Source organism: Scyliorhinus torazame, chromosome 16 (genome assembly GCF_047496885.1).
Source record: "Scyliorhinus torazame isolate Kashiwa2021f chromosome 16, sScyTor2.1, whole genome shotgun sequence".
Taxonomy (NCBI): Eukaryota; Metazoa; Chordata; class Chondrichthyes; order Carcharhiniformes; family Scyliorhinidae; genus Scyliorhinus; species Scyliorhinus torazame.
This window is the reverse complement of record NC_092722.1, coordinates 126,902,471-126,922,995: the sequence shown is the minus strand read 5'-3', so window position 1 is coordinate 126,922,995 and position 20,525 is coordinate 126,902,471. Positions and strand designations below refer to the sequence as shown.

The 20,525-nt window shown below is 47.4% G+C and overlaps 1 protein-coding gene across 3 annotated transcripts in view; it reads right to left on the bottom strand.

Annotated features, from left to right (window-relative positions):
* Positions 1-20,525, bottom strand: part of rpp30 (ribonuclease P/MRP 30 subunit) — a 67,648-nt gene that overhangs the window by 3,165 nt on the left and 43,958 nt on the right. For all 3 annotated transcript variants that reach the window (XM_072479021.1, XM_072479023.1, XM_072479022.1), the window contains 4 exons: positions 5,084-5,200; positions 2,835-2,864; positions 2,056-2,093; positions 5-84 (listed from right to left, as the gene is read on the bottom strand). In XM_072479021.1, coding sequence (XP_072335122.1) covers positions 5-84; positions 2,056-2,093; positions 2,835-2,864; positions 5,084-5,200 — 265 coding nt within the window. The remainder of the gene's footprint in view (positions 1-4; positions 85-2,055; positions 2,094-2,834; positions 2,865-5,083; positions 5,201-20,525) is intronic.

Here is a 20,525-nt window from a genome sequence, read left to right as displayed (position 1 = left end):
TTACCCCCATGCAGAAGGGCAGCTCTACAATTGGTTGACAGGGCAGCTTTGGCATCTCCTTCAGTTAAGCCAAAAAGCAACCCTCTTGTAGCAACTCAGTCAAGGATTACAACTTTATAACATTGCAATATTTTCTTACCCCAGAACCATTATAAAGTTCTATTATTCAATATACGTTATACATGCAAGTTAGGTCTAATTAACACCTCTATTAGAATAATGAATATCCTTCCTGGTTTTAGAATGCAGGTGCCACATGTAAATCACTACTGTATCCTTAATTATTTTCTTTTAAAAATAAATTTAGAGTACCCAATTCATTTTTTCCAATTAAGGGGCAATTTAGTGTGACCAATCCACCTACTCTGCACATCTTTTAGGTTGTGGGGGCGAAACCCACGCAAACACGGGGAGAATGTGCAAACTCCACACGGACAGTGACCCAGAGCTGGGATTGAACCTGGGACCTCGGTGCAGTGAGGCTGCAGTGCTACCACTGCGTCACCGTGCTGCCCACTACCGTATCCTTAATGATCACTGTGGTCTTATTATGGTCAACCTAGTTATTTCACCAACTCTTTTTTTTTCTGTGCATGGCATGTGTACAAAGCACAACTTTTATCATGGATTTTGTAAAGCAAGACCTCATTGGATTAGATCAACGAATCACGTGGAATATCAGCAGCGTCATATCCCAGTTGTTAAGAACCATGCTACATCATGTCTTGTGCAAGGCATTGCTTAATACAGCTTAAGGTAGTGTATAGGGCTCATGTGACTAGGTCTAGGATGAGTAGGTTTTTGCGGGAGTGGAGGACAAATGCGAGCGTTGTGGGAGAGATCTGGCTGAATCATGTACATACGTTTTGCTCATGTTCTAAGACGCGGGGTTCTGTGTCTCCTTCTTTAGCACCATGTTGGCGATTCTGAAAATTGAACTGGAGTCCTGTCTCTTAGTGGTCATATTTGGGATGTCAGATCTTGCCAGAGCTGCAGGGGCAGATGTCCTGGCCTTCGCCTCACTGATTGCTCAGAGACGAGGGCTGTTGGTATGGAGGTCAGCCGCTCCACCCAGTGCGGCTGGGAGATCTAAAGAATTTCTGTAATTCAAGAAAGCCAAGTACACCATGAGAGTAATAATTTAGGGGTTCGACTGAAGATGGCAGCCATTTATTCTGTATTTCTGGTCGCCGTTAGTTGCTAGGGGGTGGGGGAGGAGTTGGTACTTTTGGATTTTTTTTCAGTGGGGGGTGGGGTTTGTGATTGTGAGCATCATTTTTGTGTTATGTACAAAATGGAAAACATTTGAATAAAAATATTTAAAGAAAAGAGCCATGCTATAACAGAGGGGTGAAATTTAATTCAAAGTGGGAATAGGATATTATTTATTTCAACGGTTGCCTGACTTTCAGTGATCCATAATTTGTCACTTAGTCTAATTAGTAGCACTCCCACTTTTGGGCAAGGAGGCAACGGTTCAAGCCCAATACAAGATTTTGGTCTGCAATTTAGGCTACATTTTGTAGTAGTATTGAGGAAATGCTACATTGACAGGAGCCTGAATTTTCACTGAATAGTCAAATTAAAATCCTTTTTACCTATTCAGGTGATTGTAATTATTTGAAACACCAATGGCCAACGCTCTTTCCTAAAACTTTACCTCTCTAAAAGTAGCTTAAATAATCATTCATTCATCTTACTGCTATTGCAGGACATCGCTCATACGGTAAACAACTACAAAGTGCAATAGGACCACTGAACATAAAAACTGCGATACAATTTTGATTAATACAATTTACTACTTAAGCAAACCCGATCTGAAATAGAATCTTCATTCAAGACATTTCTTTTCACAATTTCCAGTGATGACCTTGCAAGTTCAGCACCATAAGTAATTGGAAAAATTTCTCAAGTGTGCAATGTACAGTTGCATAAAACAGAAGCTGACTTTGTTTTATCAGGATGTTAAATTAAGCATAGTTAAAAAGCAATTAAAAATGAACAAAATGCAAGCAGTGCAGACATATGTCCCAAATATTATTTGGTTAAGGATACAGGTTAGCGATATCATACGGTCCTCTCAGTTCCAAAGGCTGCAGATAGGAGAGAAATATAATTTTATAAGTGCCCTCCACTTGCAGTAGGTGGGTGCTCCCAGATTTAAAAAAAAGTTATGGGGGAAGAGGCAAGGTACACAGCGCCACTTAATATTTCAATATTAAATTGAAACTATGATCCAAGTTCAAATCAAATGTCCAGCTCTCTGCTCTTGCAACCAAAATAAACTAAGTTAATGGTAACTTAAAAAGAACATACTAACCTCTCCGTGTAAATATATTGAGAGATATATTTGCTACATGAAGGATTCTAGCATTAGTGAATTACAAGCCAAAAATAGCAAAACAACAGCCTAAATGACTACATTTCAGCAACTTGAGAGTCCCTTAATTAAAATCTTTAGTTATCTTTGCTACAGTGCAATTCCAGCCTACATATTGTAACTGTTTTCTGAAGTGGTCAGATGTGCGAAAATATTAATGTTCACAAACTGCAATCACATTGGCTTTAGGGAGTTTAGTAGTGCTTTAATAGTTTGTAATGAATACCTCTTGCAAAATGATTCAAATATAGTGCTCCGAACATGTGAAACTTTTGAATTTTAAATAGCTGATTAAGTACACAGCTCCTACTTGTCCTATGATTAACAAATTACTGTAGAAGGTAGTGCTCCAGTGGGAGACAGCATATCAGAGATAATGGGGCGCAAAATTGTAAAGAATCAAATTTATGTATGATTGAAGACACAATATTTGATTAAAAAATCAAAATCTTACCCTTTCTGCTGCACTTGACATAATTATGTTCTAAAGAATACAAATACAAACATTATGTTAAGTTTAAACCTACAGGATTTTACAGGTACTGCATTTTTAACAAACAGGAAGTCAGAATGTTTAGCAATCTTAAGTGCAATGTTTGTTTGGAAAGAATACAATTTAAAGCACTTTAGGCTAATTGAACGTTAATGACTGTGGTTAACATGTTGGCCCAGATTTGCTGTCAGCAGTGAAGTAATGGTGCTTACTGCTGACCTCAAAAAATGCTGCTCACAAAGATCTATTGATCTCTGGGTTGAACCCAGGCTTAATTGCAACCTTGGGTTACTGTTTGTGTTGAATTTGCACAATCTCCCAGTGTCTTTGTGGGTTCGCTCCCGGTGCTACGGTTTCCCCTCTCAGTTCAAAGATAGGACAGCACGGTAGCATTGTGGATAGCACAATTGCTTCACAGCTCCAGGGTCCCAGGTTCGATTCCGGCTTGGGTCACTGTCTGTGCGGAGTCTGCACGTTCTCCCAGTGTGTGCGTGGGTTTCCTCCGGGTTCTCCGGTTTCCTCCCACAGTCCAAAGATGTGCAGGTTAGGTGGATTGACCATGCTAAATTGCCCTTAGTGTTGGGAGGGGTTACTGGGTTATGGGGATAGGGTGGAGGTGTTGACCTTGGGTAGAGTGCTCTTTCCAAGAGCCGGTGCAGACTCGATGGGCCGAATGGCCTCCTTCTGCACTGTAAATTCTATGATAATTGCAGGTTAAGGTGGATTGGCCATTCTAAATTATCCCTTAAGTGTCCAAAGGTTAGGTGCGATTGCAGGGATAGGGCAGAGGAGTGGGCCTGGGAGGGTGCTCTTTTGGAGGGCGGGTGTAGACTTGATGGGCCAAACGGCCTCCTTCTGCACTGTAGGAATTCCAGGATTATCACTCACTTTTCACAGACAGAAAAATAAAGATTGGGATATGCACATTAGGAAAAAAATTGACCGCATGCAAATATAAAATTAGTTTTTCAGGACCAGCAATAGTGTTTAGCAGTAGTTAAGGCTCAGAATGCTATTAAAAACCCAGTTATAGTTTGTGCAGCTGCCAAGTTATAATAATAATCTTTATTAGTGTCACAAGTAGACTTACATTACACTGCAATGAAGTTACTGCGAAAATCCCCTAGTCGCCACACTCTGGCGCCTGTTTAGGTAAGCACGTCTTTTGGGACTTGTGGGAGGAAACCGGAGAACCCGGAGGAAACCTATGCAGACACGGGAGAACGTGCAGACTCCGCACAGACAGTGACCCAAACCGGGAATCGAACCCAGGTCCCTAGAGCTATGAAACAGTGCTAGCCACTGTGCCACCATGCCGCCCACCGCCACCATGTATGGCTGCCATCTGTACTGTCGGGAACCTGTGATGGTAGTGAATATTGACAGCTTTGCTGACATTAGAACTGCAAACTCTGGCTATTGTGGCTTTTTGTAAGTGGCACAATAATTGTAATAATTTTAAGCAACGATCATGATGCATTAAATCTAGTACACCCGGGGAAAGGGGAACGTTTTTATGGTTTCATTAATTTTGATTTCAAAGATTTAGGGTCACAATGATCATCAAAAGATTCCACATATTATAATATGCACCTCCCCCCGATCAATGGCTATGCATGTTGTGGGGTGAACAAAGGAGGTTAACAATTCAAAGCAATAAAACAGCAACTTAATTACAACAAGACAATTACAGTGGTAAGGTAGCAAATGTTACAACTCCAATGTAATGTTAAAACATCATGGCGCAACCCTACAAAATACAAAGGGTGTTGGGGCCCAGCTTTAGACAAAAATCTTGCCCAAAGCCAGGATTCAATTGGCTGCCAGAGAGCCCATAGGTGTTGGAATTGGGACACATGACAACTTAACCTACGCTTCCATTCCCTTGCAGATGCTACAAAACAGATCAAGTTTCCTGATTTTGCAGCAAAACATTGCAAACATGGTCCCTTACAAAGTGATTAAACACACAGTTCCTTGGAATTGCTGAAAATTATTTTGGTAAAAGATTTTCTCAGGAAATTGGGAAAAGTTAGTAGTCCCAAAAGCTCACTTATAAAAATTATTCAGTTTGGTTTTGTTATTGTTAATGATACTGTGATTTCACAGCAACTACTTAAAAAAAAAACTGCATGCTAATATCGACAAGAACCAGAATACTCCCTTTGCCTTATCCATAATCTTGATGAAGCATTTTGAAGGATGTTCACCTTTCCTTTACATATCTGCATCAGGCTGAGTGCATTTGAAATGGTGTATCTTCTCATTGTAGAATCTTTAATAGCAGGAGAATATGCCAGTTCAAAGTAAATTCCTCTCTCAATAGCCTGAAATACAAGTAGAAAGTGATCAGTAAAATGATGAACAATTCCATGAATTTTTTCATTGAAACAAGAGGGTAAGAATAAAAATCCTACTCACTCAAAAATTGAAATGGATATTTAATTCCTTCATTTCTCACCTCCAGTAACTTATATTTACACAGTGTCTTTAACGTAATGAAACATCTCGAGGCACTTTACAGGAGCATTATAAAATTAAGAGTGAAACCGGGCCACATAAGAAAAGTATCGGGTTAGATGAACAAAAGCTTGGTCAGCTAGGTAGAATTGAAGGAGTGCCTTAAAGGAGAAAAGTGAGGATGAGGGGCAGAAGGGTGCAGAGAGCCAAAGCAACTGAAGGCACAGCCACCAATGGTGCAGATGGGAATGCGCAACAGACTAGAATTAGAGTGCAGATATCCTGAAGGGCTGTGGGGCGAGGTCATGGAGGAATCTAAGAACAAGGGTGAGATTTTAAAAATAAAGACATTGCTTGAACTGGGAACCAACATAGGCTAGCGACAACAAGGGTGACAGGAGAACTGGATTTGCCCAAGTTAAGACATTGGCAGCAGTTTTGGATGTTTTTGCGTTTATGGAAGCTAGAATGGGTAAGATCATCCAGGAGTAGAACAGTCAAGTCAGGAGGTAAAAACATTCACGAATGAGGGCTTCAGCAGATTAAACTGAGATATGAGTGACTACCCTTGACATTGTGTGGCATCAAGGATCCTTTGCAAAATTGAAGTCAATAGGAATCGGAGGAAACCCTCCACTAGTTGGAGTAATAACTAGCAGAATGAAGGTGGTTGTTGGTAGCTAATGATATCAGTCCCAGGGGTTCGCAGTTAGGCCCAATAATTTCCAGCTGCTTCATCCCTCCATGATAAGGTTAGAAGCAGAAAAGTTTGTTGACGATTGCAAAGTTTGTTGAACGATTGTTCAATATGATTCACGTTGACTCAGGTACTGAAGCAGTCCCTGTCCATATACATTAGTACCTAGACAAAATTCAGACTTAGGCTGTTAAGTGACAAGTAACATTCACGCCACATAACTGCCTGGTAATTACAATCTTCAACAAGAGCATCTGACCATCTCCCCTTGATGTTCAATGGTAATACCATCACTGAATCCTCCACTATCACCATCCTGGGAATTACCACTGATCAATAACTCAACTCAACATCGACGGCCGAAGGGCCTGTTCTGTGCTGTACTGTTCTATGTTCAACCAGTGATATAAATACTGTGGCTACAAGAACAAGTCATAGACTGGAAATTATGAGGCGAGTAACTCACCACCTGACTCCCAAAGCCTGTACGCCATCTACAAGGCACAAGTCAGGAATGTGATGGAATACATTATTGAAGATAAAGCAGCCTGCTCGATTAGCACCGCATTCATCATCTTCCACATTCACTCCCTCAAGCATCAATGCACAAAGGCATCAGTGTGTACCATCTACAACAGTGTTTTTCAAATTTTTCTCTCAGCACCCATTTTTGGCAACCATCCGCCTTCGCGACCTACGCTGGCTGACCTTCGTGACCCAGGCCATGTTCGGTTATCTTTTAATGCGAATTGGGAGCCTGCATTGTCCTTCAGCCAGTTCCTTTATGCCGTCTTCATCTTTATGAAGACGAAAAATCCAACCTCACTCATGTCGGTCGTCGTGAAGGACAATAGCAACAAAAGGCATGTTATACTCAGCACTGGATACTCCTACGAGATACTACACCAGAATGCTGACAGTCTTGTTGGTTTTTGGCATGTTTTTAATGTGGTAATACAGATAAGCTGCAGCAGCGTAGTCTTTTTAATTTAGATTCAGTTCTAAGTTCATAACTGACTGCTGTCTCAACGGGAAAAATAATTTTTCACACACACTTCTCTTTCAAATTCTGAAACTTCTCTCATTTGTAGTACGTCCCTGCACATAACACAGATGGGGCTTTGCCTCCTTCTCTGCATTGTCACAATTTACAAAACCATACCTCAAGAAATCATCTTTATACTTCTTTGCTCAGAGTTAAGTTTCTTTTTTCAGGGTCATTATCCAAAGGCCCTGGAGGTCTAACATTACCACTGCTCGGTCCTGCCCTGGACTCTCCAGTGCAGCTCTCTCCAGATTCTGTTGTGTGATCCTGTCCAATAGGTAAACTGCCTATTTGAGTCTCTGCCCATTTCTTACTTTTAAGAAAACCATTGATTTTCACAGTTCACTTGCCTTACTTGCCAGCAGCTGCAAAATCAAAGCAATCTGTCCCTGCTTTGGCACTTCACATCACATTCACGTGCAGGATGCGTGTCCTGCTCTCTGCTGATGCTTCCGGCCGGAAGACTCCGTAAATCCTAATGTGCCACCATTTAAAATACGGCAGCGGCTGCAATACCCAATGTAAAAGCCGGTAGCGGCGGTTGAGTGCTTCTCCCGTGATTGGGACCACTTGGGAACAATCGTTTTGCAACCCTTCTGACACCTGCCAATGATCCAGAACCCTGATCTGCAAAGTGCACTGCAGCAACTCAGCAAGGCTCCTTCGACAGCACCTTCCAAACCAGTGATCTCTACTATCTAGAAGAACGTGGGCAGCAGACGCATGGGAACGTTCCCAGTTGAGAGTTCCCCTCAAAGCCACACCACCATCCTGACTTGGAACTACCACTGTTTCTTCATTGTCACTGGGTCAAAATTCTGCAACACTCCAATAGCATTGCGGGTGTACCTACATCAGGTGGGCTGCAGTGGTTTACCACCACCGTCTCAAGGGCAATTAGAGATGAGCAACAAATGGTGTACTTGTTAGTGACAATGATGCTTTTAAAATGAGCTGAGATGGGGTGAAATTGATCAATGTTAGAGGTGGAAATAGATACTGTTAGTGATTGTACAAATAAGATGCCTGAAGCTCATCTCCGGATCAAATATGAAATCAATGTTGCAAACAGATTGGCTTAATCGCTGACTGTTGCAAGGGGGAAAGGTGGAGCTTAGAGGTAGGGAATCCAAAAACAAGGATTTCAGTCTTCCCAATATTTAATTGGAGGAAATGTCTGCTGATCCAGTCCTATTTGTTCAAAAAGCAGTCTGATAAAGTAGCAAACGGGAGGGTTTAAACTAGTATGGCAGGGGGGTGGGCACGGGAGCAATAGGTCAGAAGGTGAGAGCATTGAGGGAGAACTAGGGAATAGGGACAGTGTGGCTCTGAGGCAGAGCAGACGGGGAGAAGTTGCTGAACACAGCGGGTCTGGTGGCCTGAAGTGCATATGTTTTAATGCAAGGAGCATTACGGGTAAGGCAGATGAACTTAGAGCTTGGATTAGTACTTGGAACTATGATGTTGTTGCCATTACAGAGGCCTGGTTGAGGGAAGGGCAGGATTGGCAGCTAAACGTTCCAGGATTTAGATGTTTCAGGCGGGATAGAGGGGGATGTAAAAGGGGAGGCGGAGTTGCGCTACTTGTTCAGGAGAGTATCACAGCTATACAGCGAGAGGACACCTCAGAGGGCAGTGAGGCTATATGGGTAGAGATCAGGAATACGAAGGGTGCAGTCACAATGTTGGGGGTATACTACAGGCCTCCCAACAGCCAGCGGGAGATAGAGGAGCAGATAGGTAGACAGATTTTGGAAAAGAGTAAAAACAACAGGGTTGTGGTGATGGGAGACTTCAACTTCCCCAATATTGACTGGGACTCACTTAGTGCCAGGGGCTTAGACGGGGCAGAGTTTGTAAGGAGCATCCAGGAGGGCTTCTTAAAACAATATGTAAACAGTCCAACTAGGGAAGGGGCGGTACTGGACCTGGTATTGGGGAATGAGCCCAGCCAGGTGGTAGATGTTTCAGTAGGGGAGCATTTCGGTAACAGTGACCACAATTCAGTAAGTTTTAAAGTACTGGTGGACAAGGATAAGAGTGGTCCGAGGATGAATGTGCTAAATTGGGGGAAGGCTAATTGTAACAATATTAGGCGGGAACTGAAGAACATAGATTGGGGGCGGATGTTTGAGGGCAAATCAACATCTGACATGTGGGAGGCTTTCAAGTGTCAGTTGAAAGGAATACAGGACAGGCATGTTCCTGTGAGGAAGAAAGATAAATACGGCAATTTTCGGGAACCTTGGATGACGAGTGATATTGTAGGCCTCGTCAAAAAGAAAAAGGAGGCATTTGTCAGGGCTAAAAGGCTGGGAACAGACGAAGCCTGTGTGGCATATAAGGAAAGTAGGAAGGAACTTAAGCAAGGAGTCAGGAGGGCTAGAAGGGGTCATGAAAAGTCATTGGCAAATAGGGTTAAGGAAAATCCCAAGGCTTTTTACACTTACATAAAAAGCAAGAGGGTAGCCAGGGAAAGGGTTGGCCCACTGAAGGATAGGCAAGGGAATCTATGTGTGGAGCCAGAGGAAATGGGCGAGGTACTAAATGAATACTTTGCATCAGTATTCACCAAAGAGAAGGAATTGGTAGATGTTGAGTCTGGAGAAGGGGGTGTAGATAGCCTGGGTCACATTGTGATCCAAAAAGACGAGGTGTTGGGTGTCTTAAAAAATATTAAGGTAGATAAGTCCCCAGGGCCGGATGGGATCTACCCCAGAATACTGAAGGAGGCTGGAGAGGAAATTGCTGAGGCCTTGACAGAAATCTTTGGGTCCTCGCTGTCTTCAGGGGATGTCCCGGAGGACTGGAGAATAGCCAATGTTGTTCCTCTGTTTAAGAAGGGTGGCAGGGATAATCCCGGGAACTACAGGCCGGTGAGCCTTACTTCAGTGGTAGGGAAATTACTGGAGAGAATTCTTCGAGACAGGATCTACTCCCATTTGGAAGCAAATGGACGTATTAGTGAGAGGCAGCACGGTTTTGTGAAGGGGAGGTCGTGTCTCACTAACTTGATAGAGTTTTTCGAGGAGGTCACGAAGATGATTGATGCAGGTAGGGCAGTAGATGTTGTCTATATGGACTTCAGTAAGGCCTTTGACAAGGTCCCTCATGGTAGACTAGTACAAAAGGTGAAGTCACACGGGATCAGGGGTGAACTGGCAAGGTGGATACAGAACTGGCTAGGCAATAGAAGGCAGAGGGTAGCAATGGAGGGATGCTTTTCTAATTGGAGGGCTGTGACCAGTGGTGTTCCACAGGGATCAGTGCTGGGACCTTTGCTCTTTGTAGTATATATAAATGATTTGGAGGAAAATGTAACTGGTCTGATTAGTAAGTTTGCAGACGACACAAAGGTTGGTGGAATTGCGGATAGCGATGAGGACTGTCTGAGGATACAGCAGGATTTAGATTGTCTGGAGACTTGGGCGGAGAGATGGCAGATGGAGTTTAACCTGGACAAATGTGAGGTAATGCATTTTGGAAGGGCTAATGCAGGTAGGGAATATACAGTGAATGGTAGAACCCTCAAGAGTATTGAAAGTCAAAGAGATCTAGGAGTACAGGTCCACAGATCACTGAAAGGGGCTACACAGGTGGAGAAGGTAGTCAAGAAGGCATACGGCATGCTTGCCTTCATTGGCCGGGGCATTGAGTATAAGAATTGGCAAGTCATGTTGCAGCTGTATAGAACCTTAGTTAGGCCACACTTGGAGTATAGTGTTCAATTCTGGTCGCCACACTACCAGAAGGATGTGGAGGCTTTAGAGAGGGTGCAGAAGAGATTTACCAGAATGTTGCCTGGTATGGAGGGCATAAGCTATGAGGAGCGATTGAATAAACTCGGTTTGTTCTCACTGGAACGAAGGAGGTTGAGGGGCGACCTGATAGAGGTATACAAAATTATGAGGGGCATAGACAGAGTGGATAGTCAGAGGCTTTTCCCCAGGGTAGAGGGGTCAATTACTAGGGGGCATAGGTTTAAGGTGAGAGGGGCAAAGTTTAGAGTAGATGTACGAGGCAAGTTTTTTACGCAGAGGGTAGTGGGTGCCTGGAACTCACTACCGGAGGAGGTAGTGGAAGCAGGGACGATAGGGACATTTAAGGGGCATCTTGACAAATATATGAATAGGATGGGAATAGAAGGATACGGACCCAGGAAGTGTAGAAGATTGTAGTTTAGTCGGGCAGTATGGTCGGCACGGGCTTGGAGGGCCGAAGGGCCTGTTCCTGTGCTGTACATTTTTGTTCTTTGTAATGCAGAGGTGCTGTGGTGAGGTAATGCAGGGTATCATCAGTGTACGTGAACAAGTATTCGCGGCTAAATTTTGGCATGCATCATTTTCGGCTTGGAAATTATATAAATCTTTTTTTTTTTTTTTTTTCCCTTTTTTTTTATAAATGTTTTATTGAAATTTTTTTCCCAAACAACAATTTTTCCCCTCTTACAAAGCAAACGCAACAATAACAATACAGAAATTTTAAACAATACACAAGTAACAAAATCCCTTTATCTTTGACCTAAACTAAAACCCCCCCCCTCCCCCTGGGTTGCTGCTGCTGGTCATCTGTCTTCCCTCTAACGTTCCCCTAGGTAGTCGAGAAATGGCTGCCACCGCCTGGTGAACCCTTGAGCCGATCCTCTCAGGGCAAACTTTATCTGCTCCAGTTTAATGAACCCCGCCATATCATTTACCCAGGCCTCCAGTCCGGGGGGTTTCGCCTCCTTCCACATGAGTAGGATCCTGCGCCGGGCTACTAGGGACGCAAAGGCCACAACGTCGGCCTCTTTCGCCTCCTGCACTCCCGGCTCTTCCGCAACTCCAAATAGAGCTAACCCCCAGCCTGGTTTGACCCGGGCCTTCACCACCCGCGAAATCACTCCCGTCACTCCCTTCCAATACCCTTCCAGTGCCGGGCATGCCCAAAACATATGTGCGTGGTTTGCCGGGCTCCCGCCACACCTCCCACATTTGTCCTCCATTCCAAAGAACCTGCTCAATCTTGCTCCCGTTATGTGTGCTCTATGTAGCACCTTAAATTGAATCAGACTAAGCCTGGCGCATGAGGAAGAGGAATTTACCCTGCTTAGGGCATCAGCCCACATACCCTCCTCTATCTCCTCCCCTAGTTCTTCTTCCCACTTTCCTTTTAGTTCGCCCACCGACTCCTCCCCCTCTTCCCTCATCTCTCGGTAAATCTCTGACACCTTGCCCTCTCCGACCCACACCCCTGAAAGCACCCTGTCCTGTATCCCCTGTGTCGGGAGCAATGGAAATTCCCTCACCTGTTGTCTAGTAAATGCCCTCACCTGCATATATCTCAAGAAATTTCCCCGGGGCAACTTATACTTTTCCTCCAATGCTCCCAAGCTCGCAAAAGTCCCATCTATAAATAAATCTCCCACCCTCCTAATTCCCAACTGGAACCAGCTCTGAAATCCTCCATCCATTCTTCCTGGGGCGAACCTATGGTTGTTCCTGATTGGGGACCCCACCAGGGCTCCCCGCACCCCTCTCTGTCGCCTCCACTGTCCCCAGATATTCAATGTTGCCACCACCACCGGGTTCGTGGTAAACTTTTTAGGTGAGATCGGTAGCGGCGCCGTCACCAGCGCCTCTAAACTCGTCCCTTTACAGGACTTTCTCTCCAGTCTTTCCCACGCCGCTCCCTCACCCTCCGGAAATTATATAAATCTTAACCAACCCAATTCGACTATAAAAGCTTTCTGAAGGGAAAATGATAGAATCACACAAATTTCAATTTTGTAGAGGAGCCCACTGCAACGGTGGCCATCCACTCCATTTCATTTACCTGTCTCACCATGACCTTTTCTATTCTTCTATTCAAGTAGTTATACAACCCATGTCAAATTACGTAAGTGTCTCATTGGTCTCAATATTTCATGTGAAGACTTCCGGGTCGCAGCGATGCGGAGCTAAGCCGCGCGAGTCGGCAGCTCCCGCAGAAACGGACTTTTGGGCCCGCTAACGGAGCCCCAACGGACCTGTAAAAAAAAAAAAAAACAACCCGTGGGGCAGAACGGAGGAAGCCCCCTACAGCCCTGCATGGACCGGACCCGCAGTGAAACGGCAAGGAAAGCGGTCCTGGAGCAGCGGGAGAAGAAAGAAGAAAAAAACAAAATGGCGGCGCCCACGGACAGAGAGGAGATGAAAGAGTTCATCAAGGTCTGCTTCGAGGAGCTGCGTAAGGAGATGGTGGCGCCTATACTGGCAATGGTGGAAAAACTTGGAGCAACCCAGAAAGCCCAAGAGGTGAAGATCCAGGAAAAAGTGAGTGAGAACGGCGACGAGCTCGTGGGCCTGGCGGAGAGAGTGGAGCGGCACGAGGCGCTGCACAAGACTTGGGCGGGAAGACTCGAAGACCTGGAGAATAGATCAAGGAGAAACAACTTGAGGATCCTGGGTCTCCCAGAAGGAATGGAGGGGGCCGATGCCGCGGCATATGCGGGCACAATGATCGGGACGCTGATGGGCGCGGAGGCCCCCAGGGGTTGCTGGAGCTGGATGGGGCGCACCGAGTGCTAGCGAGGAAGCCCAATGCAAAAGAGCCGCCAAGGGCGACGGTGGTGAGATTTCACCGGTTTACGGACAGAGAGAGGGTCCTGAAATGGGCCAAGAAGGAACGGAGCAGTAAGTGGGACAATGCGGAGATCAGAATATACCTGGACTGGAGCGCGGAGGTCGCTAAGCGGAGAGCGGGTTTCAACCGGGCCAAAGCGGTGCTGCACCGCGTGAAAGGGGTGAAATTTGGAATGCTGCAGCCAGCGCGACTGTGGGTTACACATAATGGCCAACACCACTACTTTGAAACGCCCGAAGAGGCGTGGACCTTTATATTAGCTGAAAAATTGGACTCTAATTGAGGGTTTGTGTGGGAGGGGGGTGTTTGAGGGGTGAAGTATGACGGTTGTTGTACATAGGGGGTCAACCACGCGCAGGAAAGGATATATGGGCTGGGGGAGAGGGACAAGGCCATGACAGGAGCAGCGCCATGGAGGGGGGGGGCAGGCTTTGGGAAGCGCGGGGTTTTTACCTCACGCGGCAAAAAAAAAAAAAAAGGGCGGGAAGGGGACAAAGGAATGTACATTGATTGGGAGAGTCCCACACGGCGGGGTTAAAGGGATGGCGGGGGAAGCCGGGGTCAGCAGGTGTCAGCTGACTTACAGGAGGGATATGGGGGAGCAAAAAAGCTAGACGGGGATCTAGCGGGGGGGGGGGGGGGGAAAGAGGAGGGAGTGGGGGGGGGGGGGAAAGAGGAGGGAGGTGGGGAAGGGGGGGGGGGGGGGAGAAAAGGGTTCCTGCTGCACTGGCCGAAAGAGAACGGGACACAGAAGAGGTGGCTGGAACGGGGGTCCCCCAGTTGGGGGACTGGAGAGTGAGGGAGACGCGGACAAGGGACTGGCCCAGAAAAGGAGATGGCTAGTCGGTGGGGGGGGTGAGAGTCCCTCCAATCCGGCTGATAACGTGGAACACGAGGGGCCTGAATGGGCCGGTGAAGCGGGCGCGAGTGTTCGCGCACTTGAAGGAACTGAAGGCAGATGTGGCAATGCTCCAAGAGACACACCTGAAGGTGGCGGACCAGGTCAGGTTAAGAAAGGGATGGGTAGGACAGGTATTTCGCTCGGGATTGGTCGCAAAAAATAGAGGGGTGGCAATTCTGGTGGGAAAGCATGTGTCATTGGAGGCCAAGACTATCGTAGCGGATAATGGAGGGAGATATGTGATGGTGAGCGGTAGGTTGCAAGGGACGTGGGTGGTGTTGGTAAATGTATACGCCCCGAACTGGGATGATGCTGGATTCATGAAGCGCATGTTGGGGCGCATTCCAAACCTGGGGATAGGAGGACTAATAATGGGAGGGGACTTCAATATGGTGCTGGACCCAGCACTGGACTGCTCCAGATCAAGGGCGGGAAAGAGGCCGGCGGCGGCCAAGGTAATTAGGGGGTTTATGGATCAGATGGGGGGGGGGGGGGGGGGGGGGGAAGTGGACCCATGGAGGTTTGCAAGGCCGCAGGCCAGGGAATTTTCTTTTTTCTCCCACGTGCATAAGGCTTACTCCCGGATAGATTTCTTTGTTCTGGGCAGGGTGCTCATCCCGAGAGTGGGGGGGACGGAGTATTCGGCCATAGCCGTTTCGGACCATGCCCCGCACTGGGTGGAACTGGAGCTGGGAGAGGAGAGGGACCAACGCCCGCTGTGGCGGCTGGATGTGGGACTGTTGGCCGATGAGGTGGTGTGTGGGAAGGTGAGGGGGTGTATTGAAAGGTACTTGGAGGCCAACGACAACAGGGAGGTGCGAGTGGGGGTGGTATGGGAGGCGTTGAAGGCGGTGATCAGGGGAGAGCTGATCTCCATCAGGGCTCATAGGGAGAAGATAGAGGGAATGGAAAGGGAGAGGTTAATGGGGGAGATCTTGCGGGTGGACAGGAGATACGCAGAGGCCCCGGAGGAAAGATTACTTGGGGAAAGGCGACGGCTCCAGACGGAGTTTGACCTGCTGACCACGGGCAAGGCGGAGGCACAGTGGAGGAAGGCGCAAGGGGCGACTTACGAGTACGGGGAAAAGGCTAGTCAGATGCTGGCGCACCAGCTCCGTAAGAGGGCGGCAGCGAGGGAAATAGGGGGAATCAAAGATGGAAGGTGAGCCACGGTTCGAAGTGCAACGAAAATAAATAAGGTATTTAAGGACTTTTATGAAGAGCTGTACAGATCCCAGATCCGAGGGGGGATGAGGCGATTCCTGGACCAGCTGGGGTTCCCGAGGGTGGAGGAGCAGGAGGCGGTTGGTTTGGGGGCACCAATTGGGCTGGAGGAGTTGAGTAAGGGTTTGGGGAGCATGCAGGCGGGGAAGGCCCCGGGGCCGGACGGGATCCCGGTGGAATTCTACAGAAAATATGTGGACCTGCTGGCCCCGCTACTAGTGAGGACCTTCAACGAGGCAAGAGAGGAGGGAACCCTGCCCCAGACAATGTCGGAGGCGACAATCTCCCTGATCCTAAAGCGAGACAAGGATCCACTTCAATGTGGATCGTACAGGCCGATTTCGCTCCTCAATGTGGATGCTAAGCTACTGGCGAAGGTACTGGCCACAAGGATTGAGGACTGTGTCCCGGGGGTGATTCACGAGGACCAAATGGGATTCGTAAAGGGCAGGCAGTTAAATACCAATGTGCGGCGGCTCTTAAACGTGATAACGATGACATCGGAGGAGGGAGAGGCGGAGATAGTGGCAGCTATGGACGCGGAAAAAGCCTTTGACCGAGTAGAGTGGGAGTACCTCTGGGAGATATTGCGCAGGTTTGGGTTCGGGGGCGGGTTTATTAGATGGGTAAAGCTCCTTTACAGCGCCCCGGTAGCAAGCGTAGTGACAAACCGGCGGAGGTCAGAGTACTTTCGGCTGTACCGAGGGACGAGACAGGGGTGCCCCCATCCCCCCTGTTGTTTGCATTGGCGATCGAACCCTTGGCCATATCACTTAGGGAGTCTCAGAAATGGAGGGGGATAGTCCGCGGGGGAGAGGAGCATCGGGTATCGCTATATGCGGATGACCTGCTGCTATACGTGGCGGACCCAATGGAGGGGATGGTGGAGGTCATGCAGACTCTGAAGGAGTTTGGAGAGTTTTCGGGCTACAAGCTTAATGTAGAGAAGAGTGAGCTTTTTGTATTACAGGCAGGGGACCAAGAAAGAGGGATAGGGGACCTACCGCTGAGGAGGGCGGAGAGGAGTTTTCGGTATCTGGGGATCCAGATAGCCAGAAGTTGGGGGGCCCTACATAAACTGAATTTGACGAGGGTGGTGGAGCAAATGGAGGATTTTAAAAGATGGGACATGCTCCCGCTCTCGTTGGCGGGTAGGGTGCAGTCGGTCAAAATGGTGGTCCTTCCGAGGTTTTTGTTTGTGTTTCAGTGCCTCCCCATCGTGATCACCAAGGGCTTTTTCAAGAGAGTAGGTAGGAGTATTATGGGGTATGTGTGGGCAAATAAGACTCCGAGGGTTAGGAGAGGGTTCTTGGAACGCAACAGGGACCGAGGAGGGTTGGCTTTGCCAAACCTAGAGAGTTACTACTGGGCAGCAAATGTGGCGATGATCCGTAAATGGGTTATGGAGGGAGAGGGGGCGGCATGGAAGAGGATGGAGATGGCGTCCTGTAAAGGAACGAGCCTGGGGGCGTTGGTAACGGCACCGCTGCCGCTCTCGCCGACAAAATACACCACAAGCCCGGTGGTGGCGGCAACACTAAAGATCTGGGGCCAGTGGAGAAGACACAGGGGTGCAATGGGAGCATCGGTGTGGTCTCCGATCAGGGGTAACCACCGGTTTGTCCCGGGGAAGATGGACGGGGGGGGTTCCAGGGCTGGCATCGGGCGGGGATAAGAAGAATGGGGGACCTGTTCATTGACGGGACATTTGCGAGCCTAGGGGCACTGGAGGAGAAATTTGAGTTACCCCCGGGAAATGCATTTAGATATATGCAGGTGAGGGCTTTTGTGAGGCGACAGGTGAGGGAATTTCCGTTGCTCCCGGCACAAGAAATTCAAGATAGGGTGATCTCGGGGGTATGGGTCGGGGAGGGAAAGGTATCGGAAATATACCAAGAGATGAAAGAAGAGGGGGAAGCGCTAGTAGAAGAACTGAAAGGTAAATGGGAGGAGGAGCTGGGGGAGGAGATTGAGGAAGGGCAATTGGCCGACGCCCTGGGTAGGGTTAATACCTCTTCCTCGTGTGCCAGGCTCAGTCTGATACAATTTAAGGTGGTTCACAGAGCGCATTTGACGAGGGTGAGGCTGAGTAGGTTCTTTGGGGTAGAGGATAGATGTGAAAGATGTTCAGGCAGCCCAGCGGAACATGTCCATATGTTTTGGTCATGCCCGGCATTGGAGGGGTTCTGGAGAGGAGTGGTGGGAGTAATATCCCAGGTGGTGAAAGTCCGGGTCAAGCCAAGCTGGGGGCTAGCAATAAGGAGTAGTGGATGAGCCGGGAGTGCAGGAGGCGAAAGAGGCCGGAATTCTGGCCTTTGCGTCCCTAGTAGCCCGGCGAAGGGTCTTGCTATTGTGGAAGGAGGCGAAGCCCCCTAGCCTGGAGGCCTGGATTAACGACATGGCGGGGTTCATAAAATTGGAGAGAATGAAGTTTGCTTTGAGAGGGTCTGCACAGGGGTTTTACAGGCGGTGGCAACCGTTCCTAGAATATCTCGCGGAGCATTAGAAGAAGGTCGATCAGCAGCAGCAGCAACCCTGGGGAGGGGGGGGGGGGGGAAGGGACGAGTGGAGGGTGGGGGGGAACGGTACGCGCGGCCAAGAGCCAGTGTATAAAGCTATGTAAATATACCATCTTGCCTTGTATATATCTTGCTCAGGGAGAATTTGCATTATTTTGTTACGGGGGGGGGGGGGGGGGGGGGGGGGGGAGGTTATTGTTTGTAAGGGGAAAAAATTGTGTTGTTAAAAAACCTTAATAAAAATATTTTAAAAAGTATATATATTTCATGAGAAAAACTCCAAACTTTCCCGTCGTTCTTCCAGTAATATGCTACTCAGATGCCCCAAGAATACCAAGTTTAAAACCTATTGTTACTGACTCATCTGCCAAAGGAAACAATCTTTCAGTATTTACATTCTTAAAATTGTGTTCCCTATTCTAGTTAAAACTATCCCAACTTCCGATGGCGGCCATGGAGTGAGTAGTTACACACATGGCGGCTCCTGCTCGAAGGCTTTGGTTTTGGCCCCTTTTACCTGATCTTTGGGCAATTCTGGCAGAAAGGTTGTGCTGAGAGTGGAGGGGGTAAGTTCGACCCCAATTGGGCATGTCTCTGGGTTACCAAACTCAACTAAAAACGGAGAGTCCTGGCTAAAGAGTTGGAGGAGACTCATGGTGCAGCATTATTAAAAAAATAGCGGAGGGGGAAGGGTCGTTGTCGTGGGGGAGGCGGTGGCTTAGTGGTACGGTCACTAGACTAGTAATCCAGAGTCCCAGGATAATGATCGAGGGACCCGGGTTCAAATCCCACCATAGCAGATGATGGAATTCAAACTCAAATATGGTGATATGCCAGTAGATAATATTACACGTATTCAGCAGTGTGACCTCCCACCAGCAGGTGGCATAAGATTTAAGTCAGGGCACATCCAGCTATCTTCAGCAGGTTGTAAGAGGTACACGAGGACAGTCGTGCATAGGGGTAGTTCCAAGAGTGTCTAAAGAAACTCCTGTTATAACTTGCTCTGCATCTGATCGTCATCGTATCACGTGTACATGAATCAATCCTGGATTTGGCTAAGTCACAAGCTGTTCTGTAGATTTCTTGCGAGACAAAGAACACAACATAAAATATCAGGAATTAAAAGGCTAATGATGACCATGAAACCACGGTCGTTAAAAACCCATCTGGTTTTACGAATGTCCAACTAAAGCATCAACTCATTTAAGAAAATATGGGCATGCCACAAATAAGACAGAGGCAATCATAAATTGCAATTGTATTGTTTTACCAATACGGTAATATGCGGTGGCAAAGTCGTATTATCACTGGATTAGTAATCCAAAGACCCAGAATAATGATCTGGGGACTGGAGTTCGAATGCCACCACAGCAGGGTTGAATTTAAGCTCAATAAAAGTCTAATGATGACCTATGAAACCATTGTCGCTTGTCGTAAAAAACCCATCCGGTTCACTAATGTCTTTTGGGGAAGGAAATCTGCCATCCGTACCTGGTTTGGCCTACATTTGACTCCAAAGCAATGTAGTTGACTCTTAAATGCCCTCAGAAATGGCCTAGCAAGCCACTCAGTTGTATTCAACCTCTACGAAAACACAAAAAGGGAATGAAACCGGATGACCATGGCATCAAACCAGGCACTGGAAACAACAATGGTAAAACCAGCACTGCCGACCCTGCAAAGTTCTCCTTACTAACATCTGGGGGCTTGTGCAAAAGTTGGGAGAGCTATCTCACAGACTATTAAAGCAACAGCCCAACATTCTCTGTAAATTATGGTTCTGAGTAATAATAATAATAATAGCTTGTCATAAGTAGGCTTCAATGAAGTTACTGTGAAAAGCCCCTAGTCACCACATTCCGGCGCCTGTTCGGGGAGGCTGGTACAGGAGTTGAATCCGCGCTGCTGGCCTTGTTCTGCATTAAAAGGCAGCTGTTTAGCCCACTGTGCTAACCAGCCCCAAGTATTACTATGTTCCAGACTCCACCATCCTGGGTATATCCTGTCTCACTGGCAGGACAGACCCAGCAGAGGTGCCGGCACAGTGGTATACAGTCGGGAGGGAGTTGCCCTGGGACTCCTCAAGATAGGGACCCCATGAAGTCTCATGGCTTCAGGTCAAGCATGGGCAAGGAAACCATGTACCGGCCACCACCAGCTGAATCAGTACTCCTCCATGTTGAACACCACTTGGAGGAAG